Source organism: Macrotis lagotis, chromosome 6 (assembly GCF_037893015.1).
Source record: "Macrotis lagotis isolate mMagLag1 chromosome 6, bilby.v1.9.chrom.fasta, whole genome shotgun sequence".
In the NCBI taxonomy this organism is placed as follows: domain Eukaryota; kingdom Metazoa; phylum Chordata; class Mammalia; order Peramelemorphia; family Peramelidae; genus Macrotis; species Macrotis lagotis.
The window spans coordinates 254,359-275,888 of record NC_133663.1 but is presented as its reverse complement, the minus strand read 5'-3'; the positions used below and the strand labels follow the sequence as shown (position 1 = coordinate 275,888).

The following is a 21,530-nucleotide window of genomic DNA, read 5'->3' as shown; positions in this document are numbered from 1 at the left end:
CTCTCTTGGATCCATTTTCCAGTTGTTTGTTTTCCTATTTTCTTCATTTTTTCAGCCTTTTGACTTTGACGGAATCTTGGTGTCTCATAGATTCATTAGTTTCTATTTGCCCAATATTCATTTCTTAGGGCTGATTTTCTTCAGTAAGCTTTTGTGTTTCCTTTTCCATTTGGTTAATTTTACTTTTTTGCTGAGCCATATTCCCTTTCCAGTTGGCTGATTTGAGTTTTGGATGAATTACATTCCTTTTCTAGTTGGTTGATTTCATTTTGTCAAGATTTGAATTCTATTTCCCGTTGGCTCTTTTTACCTTTAAAGGAGTTGCTTTCTTTGGTCAGTTTTCATAATTCAGGGCTTTCATTTGTTTTTTTCCCCTTTTTCTTCCTCCTCTCTTTTTAGTTTTTAAATTCTTTCTTAAACTCTTCTATGAGGGTTTGGATTTGAGCCCACTTCACAGACTCCTTTGAGTGTATGAATGTAGGTCATTTGTCCTGGTTTCTTCTTCCGAGGTGGCTTTTTCACCACCTCTCCCTGCACAGTAGCTTTCTGTGACCGGCGCGCTTTGGCTTTAGGCTCCTTTTGACTGCTGAGCTCTGCCCCTGGGGTGGAGGGAGGAGAGCCCCGACTGCGCTTTTTGTGCTGGGATTGTGATCGCGGGCCCCATGCTTCGCCCCAGCCGTCCGACTGCGTCTGGGGGCTTGCCTCCCTAGCATGGGCTCAGAAGCGCTCCGGCCAGCAGGGGGCGCCGCTCCGCTTCCTCCAGCCGCTGAGACTACGATTCCCAGGGGCGTTCGCTCGCCTGTTGTCATGGGAACGCGGAAGCCTCCGGCTCCTGGGGCGGGCACTTCCGGTAGCATCTCCGCAGGGGGCAGCGCGGAGTCGGCGCTTGAGCCGCCTTCGGGGGGCATCTAACGGTGCCAGGGACCCCCGCCGCGTCCGGCGCGCTCCTGCCCCGAGGACCACCCCTGCGAACCCTTTCCCTCAGAGGGTGGGGCTCAAGGCCCCTCCCCCTCCTCATCTGCCCCCCGTCTCGTCTCCCCAGAATCTCCCCTCCCCCTCCTTCCTCCTCCCCCTCCTCTTTCCCTCCTTCCTCTTCATCACTCTTCCTTCTTCTCCCATCTTTCTCCTCTTCCTCCTCCCGTTCATCTTGTTCTTCTGCCCCTTCCTCCTTTCTCTGCCTCCTCCCTAAACGTTGCACCTTCCTTCCTCCTCATCTCTTCTTCGCCTTCCCCACCCTCTTATCCTTCCTTCTCCATCACTCTTCCTCTTCTTCCTTCTTCTCCCATCTTTCTCCTCTTCCTCCTCCCGTTCATCTTTTTCTTCCTCCCCTTCCTCCTTTCTCTGCCTCCTCCCTAAACGTTGCACCTTCCTTCCTCCTCATCTCTTCTTCGCCTTCCCCACCCTCTTATCCTTCCTTCTCCATCACTCTTCCTCTTCTTCCTTCTCTCCATCTTTCTCTTCTTTCTCCTCCTCCTTCTTCTTCCGCCTCCTGCTCATCATCCTTTTTCCGGCCTCCTTTTCCTTTTCCTTCCTCCTTTCTCTGATTCTCCCTATCCTCTTCGTAGTCACCTTTCTCCCTCCTTCTATCTGATCTCTTCTTTGTGCCCCCTCTTCTTCCTTCTCTCCCCTCCCCCATTCTCAGCTACTCAGAGCAGGGACTATTTCCTGGGGCTCGAACCCTAACTCTGACCCTCAGCCAGAGCAGAGGAATCCAGCCATATCATTCTAGGGAGGTGCTCTGGGCTGCCACTATGTGTCCAAACTATCTTTGCAGTCCACAGACATCTAGGGCAGCCTTCTCTGCCCTAGGTTACCTCTCCCCATGCCCAAGCCCACAGTGAAGATGTGAGTGGAGTGATAAGTCTTCCTGGCACCTGCCAGGATGGCATCTCTCTGTCCTCTGGTGACTCCCCTTTCCTCCCCAGATCTGTCTTCCAAGAACTCAGAGGCAGGAATGACTCCCATGCTCCTGACAGCCAGGACCCCCCAGGTGAGTGGGAATTTGCTGCTTTCTGGAATGCCATCTTTGGGCAGTGCATTCACATTTCTGTCCCATGCCCTCTTGGGGAAGAAACTATCAGAATCATAAACTTGAAGGATAATTCATCCAATCTTACTCTGTCAGAGCTTGGGCCAAGTGAATTTTGCCAAAAAGTCCTGCAACTAGAGAAGAACAGAGCTAAGTTTTGGATGCAGGTCTGTGGACTCCAAAGGGAGCTCTTTCTGGTACTTCATAGTGCCTCACTTCCCTATCTCCCTACATCATAGGAATGCACCTCCCTTCCCTCCATCCCTTTTTTCCAGTCACCATTCACTCCCCACCTCATTCATTTGTCAGGAGGTCCTGGGCTTGTATTCTCAGGGCAAAGTGTGCTACCAGAGATGCTAAAGGAAGCTACAGAAATAAAGCTAAGGTTTCTACATTGTACAACTTAGAAAGCTTGTAAGCTTTAAAAGGACTGCCACCCTAATTTCTCCCGATGAAAACATTGAGGTCCTGAGACACTAACAGGAAGTATTAGAAGCTTTTCCACGTAGAGTCCAGCTTGGCAGAACTCCAAGGTATCCTTCCACATAGGGTTCATAGACATGCTAAGTATGTATAATTTGGGACTTGGGGGGTTGGCCTGACTGGAAGGCTAAGGCCTCTGCTATTTGATCTCAGGAGGAAGGAAAGAATAGAGAGCCTAGCCCTGGGGTCAGCTCACTTCAAGTGGAGTGACATTTTCTCATAAAAAACAATTGTTTCTTGTTTCCAGAAAAAAAGAAAATTACTTGGAAAAGAAAAAAGTTGGTATTTAGGGAATTCCACATAATTTCTTTAAGACACAGGTTAAGGTCATACAGTTTCTTTATAGAACCACAGAAAGAGAGAGGAGAGAGCCAGCAAGTTCTGTTCCTGGATTAGTGACTGTCAGGATCAAATGCCTAATCCGGGGTGGTGTGTGTGTCCCCTTGGTCTTAGATGTTTTGCTTGCCCAGGCATTGTCCTGTTTGAATTGGGGCTCCTAACATGCAGGCCTCCCCCACCCACCCATGCAGTCTGAGACCTCTAAGGTGCTTGGCTCAACAGTGTTCAGAGAAGGCCAGCATTGGGTTGAAGGTATCTGTATATGTAGACCGGATTGGAAGTGGAACCCAGAAATGACCAGGAGGAAGAGGGTCCTGGGTGATCTAGGGGGTGGGGGTAGCAGGCAAGAAATAGCATAATTGGCATCTCTAAGGAATTATCTAACAAGTTCCATGGCACAGGGCAGCTCTGGTGGCAAGAGGGAAGGAGGGCTCCATGAAATTTGGAAAAAAGCTTTCCTTGAAGGAGGCTTCTGCACTGTGTTTGCAACTCTGGAGGTTCCCACAGCTGGAGAAGACAGCTCTGGGCTGTCCCCTGGCACCAAAACAAGTTTTGTCTTCATTTAGCCAGTCAGAACCAAGCCGAAGAGACTTTCCTTGAATCAGCCACAGCCATCCAAGGATGACCTGAGACATGTGTTTAAAAATACAGGGGCTGTGTCAGGAGCAGCTCAAGATGTTGAGGGTCTGGAAGGAGAGCAGCTGGAGCATTCCAAAATAGGATTGAGCTATGGTGGAAAAAGGCTTCTGGAGGGCCATCTCAGGGCAGCCACTTCTCCTGATGCCTCTCTGTCCACAAATGTTATGATGCAATCTTTGGTTTGAGTAAGATAAACAAATGTAAGGGGAGCTTGATGTCATAGCTGACTATTGTACCGGCATTATGGTTGGAGAGGCTGGGGTGGGAGGTGGGGAGGAATCCCTATAGGGTTAGAGTTGGCCTGGTCTTTCCTATCTCTCCTGGATGGCAGATCAGATCTTTGCTGGACTTTGAGTGAGACGCTGTTCTCTGAACCTTGGGTGGCTCATCTGCCAAGCTATCTAGGATTTCATGATTCTAAAAAATGTGCGAGTGACAGTACCATGTAATGAATAGAAGCACTGGTGGCAGAAGGAAGGCATCATAAAGCAGATAACTGGCCTCCAAGTCTCCGCTTTGACCCTGCCAAGTGATACTGAGCATCCCCCCGCCCCCCTCCCCTAAAATGACAAGTTATAAACAAGGTGCAAACTGAAGACATGATAGGACATGAGAAGACAGAGCCAGAGGGAGTATGATAGAAGTGAGGAAGCAGGGCCTGGTAGTCAGAAGATGGGATTCAGTCTCAGCTCTGAGCTGTTCTGCCTTATGCACTCAGCCTTTCCCAACCATCTGGTTGTACTTTCCCGGGAGAGAGGAGCAGGCAGTTCTCACAAGAAGAAATGCAAGGAGTCCACAGACACTGAAGGCCTCTCTACACAGGACCATGAGCCATAGCTTCTCCAGTGGGCTGGGGCAGAGGTGGGTTGTGAGCTCAGACCCTGCACTGGGGTGTTTCACATAACATTTGAGTTTTTAATTTGGTGTGTAACCAAGTGAGGCCTGGTAGGTAAAGAAACAATTTGTGACTTGGAATCCACTAAAACCTTAACCCTGCAAGGAGGACCCTCAGTAATTCTACCAGCTCTGCTCCTTCCTGGGCTCTGTCAGAGGAATGATCTCTGAATAAGGGGACTTGGATTTGATGTTTCAGGTACAGGTGACATTCAGGGATGTGACTGTTGACTTTACCTGGGAGGAATGGGGACAACTGGACCATTCCCAAAAGGAGCTCTACAGGGAGGTGATGCTGGAGAACTACGGGAACTTGGTCTGCCTAGGTGAGGAACAGTTCTTGAGCTATTAGTGTTCGGTGTGCCCTGTGCTAGCTGCCTCTCTACCCCCCCCCCCCCCCCCCCCCCCGCCCAGGGGAAAGTCCTTTCTGCAATCCAGCCTGCATTTATTAAGCTCCTCCTGTGTGGCCAGGCAAAGAGAAAAAGACATGGGGCAGCCCTCAAGGAGCTGACATTCTACAGTAGGTGTTTGCTTGTAGCAACAGGAAACTGGGAGCTTGATAATGTTATCCCTGTTTCCTCAGGTCCCCTAAAGTCCCAATGTGAAGAGGAAACAGCAGACAAGAAAAATTTTCTGCCTCTTAGTGGGCATGAGGCAAATTGACTGATGCAATCTGGGACCCATTCCCTAAAATTCCTAGGGTTAGAATACAGAGCCTCCTTCAGTGGGCCTTGGTAGTAATCTGGGCCATCTGAGAAAGCCCACTTTTTCTCAAAGGATCTGGGATGGATCAGAGGGGGCTCCCTGTCCCCAGCACTTTCCATTTCCAATGAGCAGGACTTGCCGTTTTCAAGCCAGATGTGATCCATCAGTTGGAACGAGGGGAAGCACCTTGGAGAGAAGTCTCAGGAGGCAATTGTCCAGGTGAGTGACCGACCTTCAGGCAGATTGGTCATTGCAAAAAGCAATTCTTGGATCATTAATGATAATGATAATAGTCAGTGGTTGCATAATATTTTAAGACTTGCAAAGTATTTTCTTTCTGATCCAGCCACCTTGGGAGATACCCATGCTGGTTAAGTCACTTGCCCAGAGTTAGATAGCTAATAAGTGTCAGATGCTGGACTCCCAGGTCTGGCATTCTCTAAAATGTTGGCCAGGGAGTCATCCTTGAAGGTCCCTGGCCTGGGGAGAAGAGCTAAGCCTATATAGGATGAGCTCCTTCAGGGAGCCTGATCTTTTCCCAGGACAAATCTGGTTCTTCAACTCTGAATCAGTTGTCCCTTCAGCCTTTGGAAAAAAAATGGGACCCCCAATAGGGAGTAGGACATAGGATCATAGATTTAGATTATCCAGTCTAATGTCCATATTTTAAAAGTTAGGAAAACTGAGGTCCAGAGAACGTCATGACTTATCCAAGGTTATACGGTGAAGAGTAAGTAGCAGAGCCAGGATACAAATCCAGCCCTCCATCATCCCCTTCTTCAACCTCTCCATGTTCTCTGTCTCTGTTTCTTTCTCTCCCTGCCTCAGTTTCTCTTTCTGTCTCTCTTTCTCCCTAGCAAGTTATTACTGTCCATCCTTTGCTTTACCTCTCTTCATCATTGCTTCAAATAGAATTAGAATAAGCTCTATCTGGTATATCACCCTCCAAGCTCTTGGTTCTGTCTGTTTTTAGTAATTTGCCACCTTTTTTCCCCTCCTTTGTTGTAGGGCTTATGCATATTCTGATTCTGCCTTCTTCTTTCTACATCACTTCTAGTTCTCTTTCTGATGAGGTTTTTTTTTTTCCTTTTCACATATTTTGAAATAAGTTCCAAATTCTTGTGATATGAGGTTGAGTGTTGTGTGGGAGGAGCAGAAAGATGGCCAACTTGTACAGAAGGGGAAGTTCAGTCTACTTTTGAAAGGCATAATAAGCCAAACAGGAGTTTCTATTGAGTCTAGAGATGAGTCCTTGGAGTTTAGAGTGAGATGATCATATCTGAGCTTAAGGCAAGGTAGAAGGGATTATTGTGCTAGAAATCTCAAGGTAAGGAGATGTGGCTGACCCTTTAATATGTATTGTTAATATTAAATATCATACTATAAAACATTTTGGCCATTTTTCTTAGCATAAGTTCATTATGTTTATGCAGATTTTCAATTTCATGTAATATTATATATTTAATCTTTTGCAATTATAATATCCATTCTACTTGTGACTGACCCTTTCATATATATTGTTTCCCTTGATGCAGTAATCTAGGTGAGAGGCAATGAGGACCTGAATTGAAATTGTATATATGAGAGGGTTTCTGAATGAAAATGTGGAGGTAAAAATGGCAGCCAGATGTGGAAATAGGGAGACTAAGGAGTGGAGGATAGTGCCCAGGATACTGAGCTGGGTGCAATGGGTGTGCCTGGAACAGGAAGGGAAGGTTGTGGGGGAAAGGGAATGAGTTGTGTTTTGGACATGTCTTAGTAATCTACCTCTGAGACACAGTTCTCAGCAAGAGGAGGTATAGCAGTTTTTCCAGCCTGTCTTGCTTCCCAGAGGGCCACCTCTGATAACAATTTGTTTTAAGAGGAAGAATTCACTCAGAAAAAACAAACCAATACATTCACGAAGTCCACCATTCTGATTAGTGCTCTGCACTTATCTTCCCCAATCTCTTCTAAGAAAGAATGTGATTTTTCATCTGTCCTTTGCTTTGGTAATTAGACTACAACAATTTATTAATTTTCCTCTTTCTTAGGAGTTTTCATTAATGTCCTTTTTCATATCATATTTTCCCCATTATCCCTTCCCCATCTCATATAACAAATAATTACTAAAAAAATAACTGATTGATTCATCAAAAAAGCTTATAAATATTTACAATGTATGATACTTATGTACCAGTTCATATAAACCTTTCCATGCTTTTCTGCATTCATTACATTTACCATAGTAGAGTAATATTCCAAAAATTCATGTACCACAATTTAGTTAGCTGTTCCCCAGTCAAGGGGAATCTACATTGTTTCTGATTCATTGCTATCATAAAAAGTGGGCTATTGTAAATATTTGTTGTACATGGGGATTTTTTTAGGTTTTTTTTTTGCAAGGCAAATGGGGTGAAGTGGTTTGCCCAAGGCCACACAGCTAGGTAATTATTAAGTGTCTGAAACTGGATTTGAACCCAGGTACTCCTGACTCCAAGGCTGGTGCTTTATCCACTACACCACCTAGCTGCCCCCACATGGGGATTTTAATATCAATAACTTTCTTAAACATAAGCTTAGGAGTGGAATCTCTGGATTGAACAGCTTGGACATTTTAGACACTAGTTTTGCATAATTTCAAAATGATTTCCTAAATGATTCTTCACCAGCAATGCATGTGTCTGTCTTCCCACAATGCACCAACATTGACAGTTCCTATGATGTTTGCCAGTTTTTAGTGTGTGAGGTGAGACCTCAGGGTTGGTTTGATTTGCATTTTTTCATTATTAGTGATTTGGAACATATGTGGATATATGGAACGTCTTCATTATATTCTTTGACCACTTATCTAATGGGGAATAGTTTTTAGCTCTGTATATGTATGAAGAAAAGTAATTCCCTAATAGTTGCTTATAATAATCTTCTGGACTTATCAGCAAAATCTGATAATTTTTTTCCCCAGAAAAACATTTTTCTTCTTAGCATAAGTTCATTATGTTTGTGCAGATTTTCAATTGCATGTAATATTATATATTTAATCTTTTGCAATTATAATATCCATTCTACTTGTGACTGACCCTTTCATATATATTGTTTCCCACATTAAAATGAGAGGCTTGGAGATCTTACTTTCCTATGTGTTTCTTTAGAGCTTATCATGGTACTTTATATGTAGTAAGGACTTTATGTATACTTAAATTAATCATTCATTCACTCACTTAACTCATTCTATTCCTTATTTTCCACCCCTTGTTTAAGAATTTATTTCCTACTCATAGCTTTGGAAGATGTGAAAATTATATAATCTCTTCTAATTTTTTATAGTATGATATTTAATATTAAGATGCATATTTAAAGTATCTTGTGGAAAACAGTGCAAGGTATTGATCTAAGCCTAATTTCTGCCAGCCTGCTTTTCCACTTTTCCAGAACTTCTTATCAGATATGTTCTCTTCTAAGTTTGTTTTCAGGTTTCTCAAACACTGGTTTATTGACTTCAATTGTTTCTGATCTTGCCTTGTCTAGTGTGCTCCATTAATATACCTCTCTTTATTTTTTTAACCAATATTTTTTTTTAGGTTTTTGCAAGGCAATGGGGTTAAGTGGCTTGCCTTCACAGCTAGGTAATTATTAAGTGTCTGAGGTCTGATTTGAACTCAGGTCCTCCTGACTCCAGGGCCGGTGCTGTATCCACTGTGCCACCTAGCTGCCCCCCTTAACCAATATTTTCAAACAAAACTAGGTGGTTTTGTTTACTTGATGTTTCATAATATGGTGTGAATTAAAGAAGTGTTATTTTTCTTTCACTATTTTCCCTTGATATTCTAAATCTCTTATTTTTTCCATTGAATATTTTACTTACTGAATGGTAGAAATTTTGAAAACAAATTTATATTTATAAACAGAGGTATTTTGAGTGCTTTAGTTTATCAATCACCAGATGTTTTATACATTATGTAATTACTTGGAATGTTCTATTTTTATGGGTTTATTTTATAACCTGGAATGCTGTATATCAGCATTTTATCAATTTCCTGGATTTTCTATGTAAACCATTAGCAGATAATTTTATCTACTCTTTATCTTTTTTACACCTTTAAGTTATTTCCTCTTATGCTATTGATAACATTCCTTAAACTGTATAAAATAGTTGAGAGTAGGTATCCCTGCTTTACTCCTATATATATATATATATATGTATTTGGAGAGCTTCTAGTGTATGTGGCAGTTGGGTGATGCACTGGATAAAGTGCATGACCTGGTATCAGGAAACATGTTCTTCCTGAGTTCGAAAGTCCTCAGGCACTTACTGTGTGACCTCAGGTAAATCACTTCACCATTTCTGCATCTGTAAAATGAGCTAGAGAAGGAAATGGCAAACTTTGCCAGGATCTTTTCCAAGAAAATCCCAAATGGGATCACAAAGTCAAATATGACTGAACAACAGCAATTTCTAGTATATCTCCATTGTATATCATGCCTGCTTTTGGTTTTAGATAAATATTTTTGTGACTTTTCTCTTAAGGTCACTCAATATCTTTTTTTCCTTAAGTATACTTTGTCAAAGACTTTCCACATCAATTGATATCATCATGTGGTTTTAGGTGTTTTATTTCTAATATGATTATGTCGATTGCTTCCCTAATGTTGAACCATCCTTATGGTCTTGTTATATATTCACATTGGTCATTATGAATGATTCTTGCATGAATTACTATAGTCTGACAGGATTTTATTTAAAATTGTTGGATTGATATCAATAGTAGTTTATAGTTCTGTACACTATTGCTCCCTCATAAAATGAAAACCTGGTAAAGTTTTTTCTTCCCACTTTACAGGTAGCTTCCATTCTTTTATCTAATTATCCCCCTTTTCTGTTATCTTTCAATTAAGGAGTATTATAAAATACCTCTTCCTCTGCTTTTTTTCAATGTATTTTTGTTAGTTTAAAAAAATTTCATTTTCTCATCTTTTTCTAAAAAGGATTCTCTGTTCTCGTTCCTTTTTGTTTATTCTAGACTTTTCTTCTTTGATTCATGATTTTCTATAGTATCTCTCTTAGAAGTACCAATTCCTGGGGCAGCTAGGTGGCACAGTGGATAAAGCACTGTCCCTGGAGTCAGGAGTACCTGGGTTCAAATCCGGTCTCAGACACTTAATAATTACCTAGCTGTGTGGCCTTGGGCAAGCCACTTAACCCCATCTGCCTCACAAAAACCTAAAAAAAAAAAAAGAAGTACCAATTCCTGCAGGAAAGCAAAGGAAGGACTAGCAGGTAAAGCTGAGTATCCTGGGCTTTGATCTTTGTGTATTAGGTAGAAGGGAAGAGTAGTCATATTTTTACTCTGGCTGTGCCCATTCCTTGAATTTTCTTCCTCCTCCTTTCTGTCCCCTCTACTTAAGTCTCAGTTATTTTTATTTATATCCATACATGCCATTCTACCCCTCATCCTTCTCCCTCCCCCCATTTGAAATCAAGAACTTGGTTGTTTTTTCCATAAATACCTGCATTGAGCACATTGTTGGTAAACTTTGGTTATTCCATCAATTGGTATCCCAAGATGATGATCAAATAAAGAGGCAGTCTTTGAAGTGAGTTCCCTTGACTGAATTGCCTTTCAGTAGCTCTGTGTTTAATGGGACTGTGATTTCAATAAAATCTTCTTTTAATATAGGAGGGGGGAAAAAAGAGAAAACTCATGAAACAAACTAAATTGAGGAAGGTCAGCTGTTTCAGACAATGATAGCAGTAGAGGTTGTTGGTTGCCATAGGATAAGATGTTTTATTCAATGGGACTGAAGAGGTGTGAAAGTGGAGAAATTAACATATATATCATTTTCTAGGAATTTAGTTGAGAAAGGAAATGTGCAGGATAAGATCCTGAGGAAATTAGAGGTTTGTAATTTTTTTTAAAAAGATAGTAGTGATCTAGCCATATTAATAGACAGAAAGGGTAGGGATTATTGGATGAATTAAATGAAGATAGACTGAATATTAAAGACAGAGGAGTAGGGAAAAGTTTGTCTTTTTTTTTAATTCATGTTTCGGGGTGGCTAGCTGGTGCAGTAGAAAGAGTACAGGCCCTGGAGTCAGGAGTACCTGAGTTCAAATCCGGCTTCAGGCACTTAGTAAATACCTAGCTGTGTGGCCTTGGGCAAGCCACTTAACCCCATCGCCCTGCAAAAAAAAATCTAAAAAAAAATTCACATTTCTTTGAAGTTTCATAATGCTCATTGGGTAACACTTATTTTTCATTGTTTTGTGTTCTTTTCATTTATGTTGGTTCAGTAATTGCCTCCAACTCTTAACTCTAAATTTGTGTTTATTTTATTGGTTTTATTTACTTCACTTTGTATCAGTTCATGATTGTGTTTCCATGCTTCTATGTATTCATCATATCTGTTAATTTTCCATTACATTTATATTCTTATATATTTACTTAGATACTATATATATGTGTGTATGTATATATATATATATATTAAATTTTTTAGCTATTCCTCCTCCTCCTTTTCATCTCTCACTTTGCTCTGTCCCTTCTTCCTGCTTCTACTTCTTTTTTTCTCTTCCCCTCCTGAATCTCTGGGTCAAAGAGTACGGATATTTTAAACACTTTATTTATTCATGCTTTCCAGAGTAAACTCCCACCTTTTGTAGATGACAGAACTGAGATATGAAGAAGTTAAGTGAGTTTTAAGTCACACAACTAGTAAGCACCTAACCCAGGGGTCTTCTTCATTCTTGAGATTTCTATTCAGTTGCCCATCTAACCATCCCTTTTGTCATTTATAAAGTTTAATAAATTCTATATATCACAAAATAGTTGTGAAGACTAATTTAAAAGGTTTTCAACCACATGGTGTTTTTCCCCTTGATATTTGACAATATTTCTTTTTGGTGGAGACAAAAGACAGGCCTTAGTAAATAGCAGATGGATATGGGAATATTTACATTTCTTATCTCTTCTAGATTGGGAGATTAGACCTGAAGTCAAGGGAATTTCTATGGAACCATCATCTCATAAAAGTTCAGCAAGGAATGATTTCTATCTCTCCTGCTTGAGAAAAATCTGGGAAAGTGAAGGTGGATTAGATATACAAAAGAATAATAAAGAGGTACATTCTGGTAATGTCAGAATTGCCAAAAGAAAAATTCATGATAAATTGAGAGACTTTGAATCTAAGTATGGAAGACATTTCCATGTAGGGCCGGTCCTTTTTTCACAACAGAAAATGTCTGTGGTAGAAAATCTATGTGCATATGACTCACAGAATAAGAACTTCAATTCATGTTCATCCCTAAAGAGAATGTTTCCCAAGTGTAATAAAAGCAAGAAATCTTTGAGCTCTGAATTAGAATACACTGACTGTGATAGACTGTGTCCTGTAGAGAATCGATATGAATACACACCCGGTTCTCGTATTAATTCCCAGCAAATAATTGATACTGGGAAAAAAGCCTATAAATGCAGGGAGCTGGAGAAGCTACAACTCACTGAATATAAAGGAACTCACTATGCTGAAGAGAAAGATCATGGAAACAGTGAGTGTGGAAAGCCTCCATCTGTTACTTCCAATGAGTGGATTCATACTGAGGAGAAAATGTATGAATGTAATGATTGCAGGAAGATCTTCTCTCAGAAAGCACATCTTATTCGCCACCAGATAATTCATACTAGAGAGAAACCTTATAAATGCCATGACTGTGGAAAAACCTTCTGCCAGATCACAGAGTTAAATTGCCACCAGATTATTCATATTGGACAGAAATCTTTTGAGTATAATGAATTTGAGAAGACTACCCAAATGAGTTCACAGTTTTCACAACCTCAGAGGTTGCATTCTGGAGAGAAACCAATATGAATGTAATGTTTGTGGGAAGACTTTTCTTGTTATTGGGAAGCTTACCCGACATGAGAAAATTCATACTGGAGAGAAACCTTTTAAATGTAATGAATGTGGGAAGGCCTTCCGCCTGAAGGCAGAGGTTACTCGGCATCATACTATTCACACTGGTGAGAAACCTTATGAATGTAATGTATGTGGGAAGGCCTTTCGCCAGAGTGTGCACCTTGTTGGACATCAGATGATTCATACTGGAGAGAAACCTTATGAATGTAATGTATGTGGGAAGGCCTTTCGCCAGAGTGTGCACCTTGTTGGACATCAGATGATTCACACTGGAGAGAAACCTTATGAATGTAATGAATGTGGGAAGGGCTTCCGCCTGAGTGTGCACCTTATTGGCCATCAGATGATTCACACTGGAGAGAAACCTTATGAATGTAATGTGTGTGGGAAGGCCTTTCGTCAGAGTGTGCACCTTATTGGCCATCAGATGATTCACACTGGAGAGAAACCTTATGAATGTAATGAATGTGGAAAGACATTCCGTCTTAGGGCAGAAGTCACTCGACATCAGACAATTCACACTGGAGAGAAGCCTTATGAATGTAATGAATGTGGGAAGGCCTTTCGCCTGAGAGCAGAACTCACAAGACACCAGACAGTTCATACTGGAGAAAGACCTTATGAATGTAATGAATGTGGGAAAGCCTTCCTTCTGAGCTCTCAGTTTACTCAGCATCAGAGGATTCATACTGGAGAGAAACCTTATGAATGTAATGATTGTAGGAAGGCTTTCCGTCTGAGTGCCCAGCTTGCTCGGCATCAGAGAATTCATACAGGAGAAAAACCTTATAAATGTAATGAATGTGGGAAGGCCTTCCATGTGAGTGGAAAGCTTGCCCAACATCAGAGAATTCATACCGGAGAGAAACCTTATGAATGTCATGAATGTGGAAAGGTCTTCCGCCTCAGTGCACATCTTATTCGCCATCAGACAATTCATACTGGAGATAAACCTTATGAATGTAAAGACTGTGGTAAGACCTTTTACCATAGTACAGAGCTTACCCTGCATCAGAGAATTCATACTGGAGAAAAACCATTTAAGTGTGATGAATGTGGAAAGGCCTTCCGCCAAAGTATACACCTTGCTGGACATCAGATGATCCATACAGGTGAGAAACCTTATGAGTGTAATAACTGTGGGAAGGCCTTCCGGCTAAGGGCAGAAGTTACTAGGCATCAGACAGTTCACACTGGAGAAAAGCCTTATGAATGCAATGAGTGTGGGAAGGCCTTCCGTCTGAGGGCAGGACTTAATCGACACCAGATGGTTCATACTGAAGAAAAACCATATAAATGTAATGAATGTGGGAAGTCCTTTCGCCTCAGCTCCCAGTTTACTCAACATCAGAGGATTCATAATGGAGGGAAACCTAATTAGTATTTTGAATGTGAGCAGTTCTTCAGTTAGAGATCAGACCTTAGACATCACAAGAGAATGCAGAAACTAAATTATTAGAGGACTTTAGCTTTCCTATCTCAGAACTAGATTAACCAAAAAAATAAAAAAAGAAGTTGAGGTTAATAAAATTCTAGAAAAGTTAGATGTGATAGATCCCTGGAAAAAAAACTGAAAGGAATATGCCTTTTTTTTTTTTCAGCAATCCATGGCATCTACACAAAAATTAGCCATATGTTAGAACATAAAAAACCTCACAAATGCAGAAAAGCAATAATAGTAAATGAATCCTTTTCAGATCGCAATGCAATAAAACTTAAATTCAAGAATGGAGAAGGAACACAAGAGATTAAAAATTAACTGGAAACTTATCTAAACGAAAAAATAAATGAGTTAAAGAAAAACTCATAGAAACAATTGATAAACAATTAAAAATGGCAGCCTGGGGCAGCTAGGTGGCGTAGTGGTGGAGTCAGGAGTACCTGGATTCAAATCCAGCCTCAGACACTTAATAATTACCTAGCTGTGTGGCCTTGGGCAAGACGCTTGACTCTGTTTGCCTTGCAAAAAAAAAATGGCAGCCTACCTGTCTGGCTGCATTCTGTGCTGCCTTATTCAGCCTGTCACCAATAAGGACCCTGACAACTCCAGCAACAGGATCAAATAAGAAAACATAAGCTGCCTAAGATGGTCCACAGTAGGGGCCCCAGTCCCCACCCCTTTTTCAAGTCTTCTTACACTTTCTCCTCCTCTTTTCTGCCCCAGGGACATTGACCTCCAGTCTGGTCCTTGACCATGACTCACCACATCCTAATTCTGTGCCTTTGCAATGGCTATGTCCCAAGTTTGGGAAGTTGTGCTTCTTCACCATGCCCCCAGGCTTCAGGTTTCAGCTAAAATCTCATCTTCTGAAAGAGGAATTTTATGACCCCGAAACTGTCAGCCTTTGCTCTCAGATGACCTCCCACCTTCTCTCTCTGAGCTGATTTTGACAGCTGCTGATAGGTCTCCCCATTAGACTGGGAGCTACCTGAGGAAAGGCCCTGTACCTCTGTGGCCATGAAAGTTTTGAACAGTGCTGGCACACAGTAGGACATTTCTAAATCCTTATTGACTTGTCCTGAGAGGAATTCAGAGAGACCTGGAAAGGTTGGTGTGACTTGAGCAATACCAGGAAACCATTGTCTGTTCTACTTACAGCACTGCCAAGTATTAAGAGTTGGGGAGGCCTTCAGGACTCTCCCTATGGCCTGTCCATACAAGGCTCAGTGTGAAGGGGTTTCCTGGACCTTCAGTTGTTACAAGGGAGAGCCTGACTGGAAGAACTGAGAAGAGGGGAAGAAGTTGATCCCTATGGATTATGTGAAGTGGTCGTCCTTGTGAGTCAGTTGTAATGAGAACTTATAAATGAGAGGGCAGAAATTTGGGGGGAGAGGAGTTAGTGCTTGAGACACCAGCAGAAAGCAGGATAGGGTGGTTACTACTGAATTCAATTTCCTGCTTATTTTTATAAAGAAACTATAAGAGAGATATGGCCAGCCTCATAGACCATCCTCACCTGAGATGGGTGTCTGTGGTTCCTTAGGACCCTTTTTCTCAGGCTCCAGGTTCCCTCCTTGGGCCATCCCTTGATCTTCTGTAGACTAATTTGTGGAGGGACAAGGATCCCAGAGGGGGAGCTGGCCTATGGGGATTTACAGTGCCATGGGTTAGAAAGACCCAGGCCCTGTCATCATGGCAGAGAGTCTCCCCTACAGAAGGAGGGAGGCAGGCTTGCAAATGAAGATAGTGAACAGGATGATCCTCTCTCCTTTTATGCCATCTCTCCCTACCCTCTCCTAGAGAATCCAAGAGTCAGAAAGGACTTTGGGATCCCAGATGGAATGAAAGCAGTCAGAGCCCCAATGGCTCCTGGGTCAGAGCTCTCCCTCCCACTGGTCCTCTGCCCTCCCTGTATCCCCTCTCCTCAACATATTATCTAGCTAACTTGATCTGGGGGGGGATCCAGGGCAGGTAGAGGATGGAGAGTGCTCTGGTATGGAACCTCCAGGGAATGAAGGGGGGAAGTCTGAGACTGGGAGACAAAAACCTGGCCTGGAATTTTAGCACTGAGAGCTTTGAGATTAGAGGGGTCAAGGGAGCACCTGGGAAGGGGGGCAGAGGGAGGGTTTGTGAGGCAATAGAGTGTAACATAGCTCATGACAGAGAGGTCAGGGACACTGGACAGGGATAGGAGTGCCTGGGAAAGCAGGATGACTGTGTCCTGAAGTGTAACTAGGTACAGGGGAGGACTTCTGGGACCCCCTGGTTGCAGGGCTTGGGGTCTGATGGGAAATAACAAGAGTTCCCATATCCAGATAATGGGGGCTAGGCAGAAGTTTGGGTTGTGGAATCCAAGGAAGGGTTCTGAGGGAATGAAGGCAGAACTTAGGGATCCTTCCAGAGGCCAAGTCTAGGTAGGAGCTAGGAGCAAGGAGTCTGGAAAAAAGGGCCAGAGAGCTGGTCCAAGTAGCCAGGCCCAGAGGGAGGTATGCTCCTGGAGGACCTGGATTATTTGTGAGGTAGGATGAGGAGGAGACCCAATGATCTGGGACCTTAGCAGAAACTTAGAGGTATTCAGAAACTGGCTCAGACCTACCTAGGACCAGCCCCCACAGAGTGGGCTTTGGGAAGGTAGATCTCAGCCATAAAGGGAAGAAGGTGTAGATATCTCAGCTCCCCAAAATTCCTGCTTTGAGTCCTCCCACTCTGCTCAGTGCCTGAGGTTCCAGACTCTTGCCTTCTTTGCCCCAAGCCCTGCCCTTCAAGGGCAATGCCTTGGCCACTGGGTTGAAGCATCTTTTGCTCTAGACTCCTCCCTGGCCTCCAAAGTCCACCCCAGGGATGGAATTCTATCCGTTAAAGCCACCCCCCCCACTAGGCTTATTTTTTTTTTTTTTAGATTTTTGCAAGGCAAACGGGGTTAAGTGGCTTGCCCAAGGCCACACAGCTAGGTAATTATTAAGTGTCTGAGACCGGATTTGAACCCAGGTACTCCTGACTCCAAGGCCAGTGCTTTATCCACTACACCACCTAGCCGCCCCTAGGCTTATTTTTAAGGTCAGCTCCTACCCATGCCTTGGCCCTCCAGGACTTGTCCCCTCCCACTTCTGAGCAGAAAACTGCCAGGATAAAACATGGGCATCAAACTCCCTGAAAGCAGCAGAGCCTGAGCTCTGAGGGGCTGGCAGCAAGAGACCCCTGGGGAAATTGGGATTCAGTAAACTATATCTGTCGATACAGGTTTGATTGACCTGAGTTTGAAAGATGTGTTCTCCCAGGTGATAATTGGGATTTTTGACCCATTGATCAGATCTTCAGGCTAAATCTTCAAATTTGGCATTAAGGCTGTAGGCTGAATTAAATATTGGATCAGAATTATTCGATTCTCCTTTGATTTGTATCAAATGAATAGATGAAGTGATTTTTCTATGTATGAGAAGTCAGAAATGCATTCAGCTGTCATTTGCCCATTTTGTTGCACGTTTTTAATCTGTAGCATTGTTACAATAGGAAAACTTTTCTCCTATTGAGATTTATGGGAATCCATTCTTCAATACAGAAATGACTTAATCTGATTATGAACATTAGAAAATCACATCTGGATATATATCAAAATGCTAGATCGTTGAACTGCCTTAGTTTCCACAGGCCCCAAACTTGATTCACAATGGAGTTCCTACCTTGGCTAAGTTGGTATTGGTGGTGTCGTATCTAAGAATGCAGGAAATAAGAAAATTCCTCCAAATCCCTTGAACTGAGAATACATTCTGCTTATATATGAAGCGTTTATAAAGCACCTATGTGACAGGGCAGGAGGCTAAGTGCTAAAAGTCTTACAATTAAAGGGTTAAAATGACAGAAAATAAGAGGTTAGACATGAAGTTTCTCTAGGATTTACCATAAATCCATAGGTAAAGGCCATTATGGTACTATTACCCCAAACTAAGTGAGTATCAAAACTAAAGGATGGGGAAATCATCATCTTGGTAGCTTAATTAAGGAGGTTGCACAGTATCAAGTAGCCCAGTTGCTTCTTAAAGACGATCATCCTGATAGTGTCTGGTGAATTGTTATTCTTCCTGGACTTTAGGCATCATGAGGACAGGATAAGTTTTCTAACATCCTGATCATAGTCTTCCTGACTTCTCACCTACTGGCAAAGGTGACCAAGTGAAGGTTGAGGACTTTTTAAAAAAAATCAGCCTTCTTTAGTTACATAGTTATAGTTACAGTACCATGGGTTAGAGAGAGTTATAGTTATATATATCATATATATATTAGTTTAGAGTTATAGTTATATTATATATATATATATATATATCAGCCTTTTTTAGTTATAGTTTTAAGAAACTTTTCCATTTTGATCAAAGATGACATCATATTATGAGGAGCTATAGCATCTCTTGGAACTCTAGGGTTAAGAATGGGCAGGCAGCAGACAGAAGGATGGAGGAAGCATTTACAGAATCAAGGGGAAAGTTACAGAGATCCAAAAGGGGGCAGTCCCCTTCGATTAGATAACTCATACAGTCAGTGGCAGGGTCAAGTCCACCAAGCTTGCTTCTCAATGCCCCAAGTTACTAGTCTGCTTTTCCCCCTTGTCCACTCACAGCAAGCCTACTTGGTATCGCTTTCACGGCCCCATTTTCACACACTTGACCCACTGTCTGCTCTCTGCATGGTCTGCCCCCTAGTCTGGACATCTGTAAGGTCCTAGAACAAAGCCAGCAATCTGAGACAGAATTATCAAGTATAAACAACTTACATGATAGCTACTTCCAAGCCCAAATAAGGACTCTACATCTGATTTATTATCTAACCATTACTAACTGAAGATCCAAATCTGGGAATTATATCCAATAAAACTAGACCACTAAGGAAAATCCACATTCACATCTGGGCCAAACGACTTAAACCTTACACCTTCAGGACTAAAATTTGGCCAAAGCAAAGCAAATCTGAACAATTTTTACTACATGTTTTTCTCTCCTTTATATACATGTGAATTGTAGTTCATAAATTACCTTTTTGACTCTAGGAAAATTACTTTCTTGCTAAAACAAGGTGTGGCTACTTTCAAAAAACTTCCTAAAGATTTTTATCATGAACTCTTTCTCCTAATTTGGGTAGTTAGGGGGTTCAGTGGACAGAACACTGATCTTGGAGTCAGGAGGACTGGAGTTTGAATCCAGTAGCAGACACTTGATACTAGCTATGTGACCTTGGGGTCACTTAACCCTAATTGCCTGGCATCTAAGGACCATCTCCAGTCATCCTGATTCCTATCTGGCCACTGGACCCAGATGGCTCTGGAGAAGAGCAGTGACGTAGTACAACACCCCCTCATTCAAATCCAATTTGTGTACTTAGCATGGCATCACCTCCCTGATGTCATGGTCTTTTTTTGAAAATGGACAATTATTTCTCCTAATTTAAACCTGATTTACTAATTTTTTTTTTAGTTTTTTTGCAAGGCAAACGGAGTTAAGTGGCTTGACCAAGGCCACACAGCTAGGTAATTATTAAGTGTCTGAGAGTGGATTTGAATCCAGCTACTCCTGACTCCAAGGCCGGTGCTTTATCCACTATGCCACCTAGCCGCCCCTACTAATTGATTTCTAAAGGAAAGATTATGCAGTTTCTCATATATGTAAAATCATTAGCCTTTAAAATACTCTAGCCTGGAGCTAGGCCCTGAAATCTTTAAAATGATGTCCTAAGTTAGATAAGAATCCATTATTTTTACTTTTAAAACCATGAGTTTCTAATTCTCTCCCTAATTCCCACCACACTCCTCCTCATAGAGAAAGCCAGTTACTTGTATAGATTAGAAATGTGTAGTCATAAAGATAATAATGTTGTAAGACATTTATAACCTCCCACTCCCCCCAAAAAGAAAACCTCCAGAAAAATAGTTTTAAATAAAGTATTTACCGATCTGTATTCAGATTGTATTCAATCAGTTCTGACTTTGGTATGGATAGTAGTTTTTACCATAAGTCTTTTGGAGTTGTCTTTGGTCACAGCACTATTGAGAAAAGGTAAGTCATTCACATCTGCTATTACTAATTTTAAAACTTAAATCCAAAGCCCAAACAAAAGGAGTAATCCATATTTTAGAATTTTGATTTCATTTAGACTGGGGCTAGAAATTAAACACAATTGCCCATGGATCTTATTTTTCCCAAACGGTGTCAAATAGAGAAAGCAGATTCACTATTTGGAAATAGATTTTCACCTTCTATCCTTTATTCTGAAACCAAAGACTTGATTACTCGCTGAGAGCTCCCCAAACCTGCACTGTGCTGACTTAAATAATGTTAGGATTTAATATGTCCCCAACATGAGCACATCCTAAACCATTTCACATCTGGGTTCCACACTGATTTCTTAACTTATATAACTTTAAAAATCAAAATAAAAAGCTTTTAAGAATCTAAAGTCAAATTCTGATAAATTATTCACAAAAGTAGCAACACAACATTTTCAAGTTCCTTTTCTTGTATTGTGAGGATCAAGACATAACCCAAAAGATACAATTTTAAAATGGATAGAAGTCTCATATAGAATTTGCAGCAAAAATGTCAAATTTCCCAAATGTCTCAATTAATACATTTTACATTAACTTGTATAAGCTTTAAAATATCCAATTAAAACCCAAATACTTATTTTTATGTCTTATTTTCTTAAACTTCTGAGTTTCAGAATAGCCTCTAGTCTGTGCTGTTGTCTTTTCGATTTACAGAGAGCTTCAGGTGCGAGAACAGAACAGCCTTCCAAATGAAATGAGAACTGTGCTGCTGCACTTCCAGAGCAAGGTATAAGAAGTGAATGGGCCATGAGGATTTGACCTTAGAACTTAGAAATAGACTTCTGAACTCCAAAACTAATCTCTGGATTAAAAATTCCCCAGGGCATGCCAAAATTGCAATTTTGAAAGAATTCCAATTTACTCCCATTTTTCCAACTCAAAAGTCAGAGCAATGCTAGGTGGCCAGAAATCACTTGGGGTGGGGCAGGGAGGTAGATACAAGGCAGATCAGACCCACTGGGACAGAGAAAATACAATAGACAAGGCACAGAGAAAACCAAAACAAAAAATTCAGA

The 21,530-nt window shown here is 41.6% G+C and overlaps 1 protein-coding gene across 1 annotated transcript; it reads left to right on the top strand.

Annotated features, from left to right (window-relative positions):
* Nucleotides 1-1,183: 1,183 nt before the first annotated feature.
* LOC141490498 (uncharacterized) lies at nucleotides 1,184-17,832 on the top strand. Its single transcript, XM_074190476.1, is given in 5 exon segments — nucleotides 1,184-1,990; nucleotides 4,584-4,710; nucleotides 5,222-5,308; nucleotides 12,042-12,928; nucleotides 12,930-17,832. Coding segments are annotated over 5 exon segments (2,643 nt in total). The 5' UTR covers nucleotides 1,184-1,882; the 3' UTR covers nucleotides 14,364-17,832.
* The last annotated feature ends 3,698 nt before the right edge of the window (nucleotides 17,833-21,530 follow it).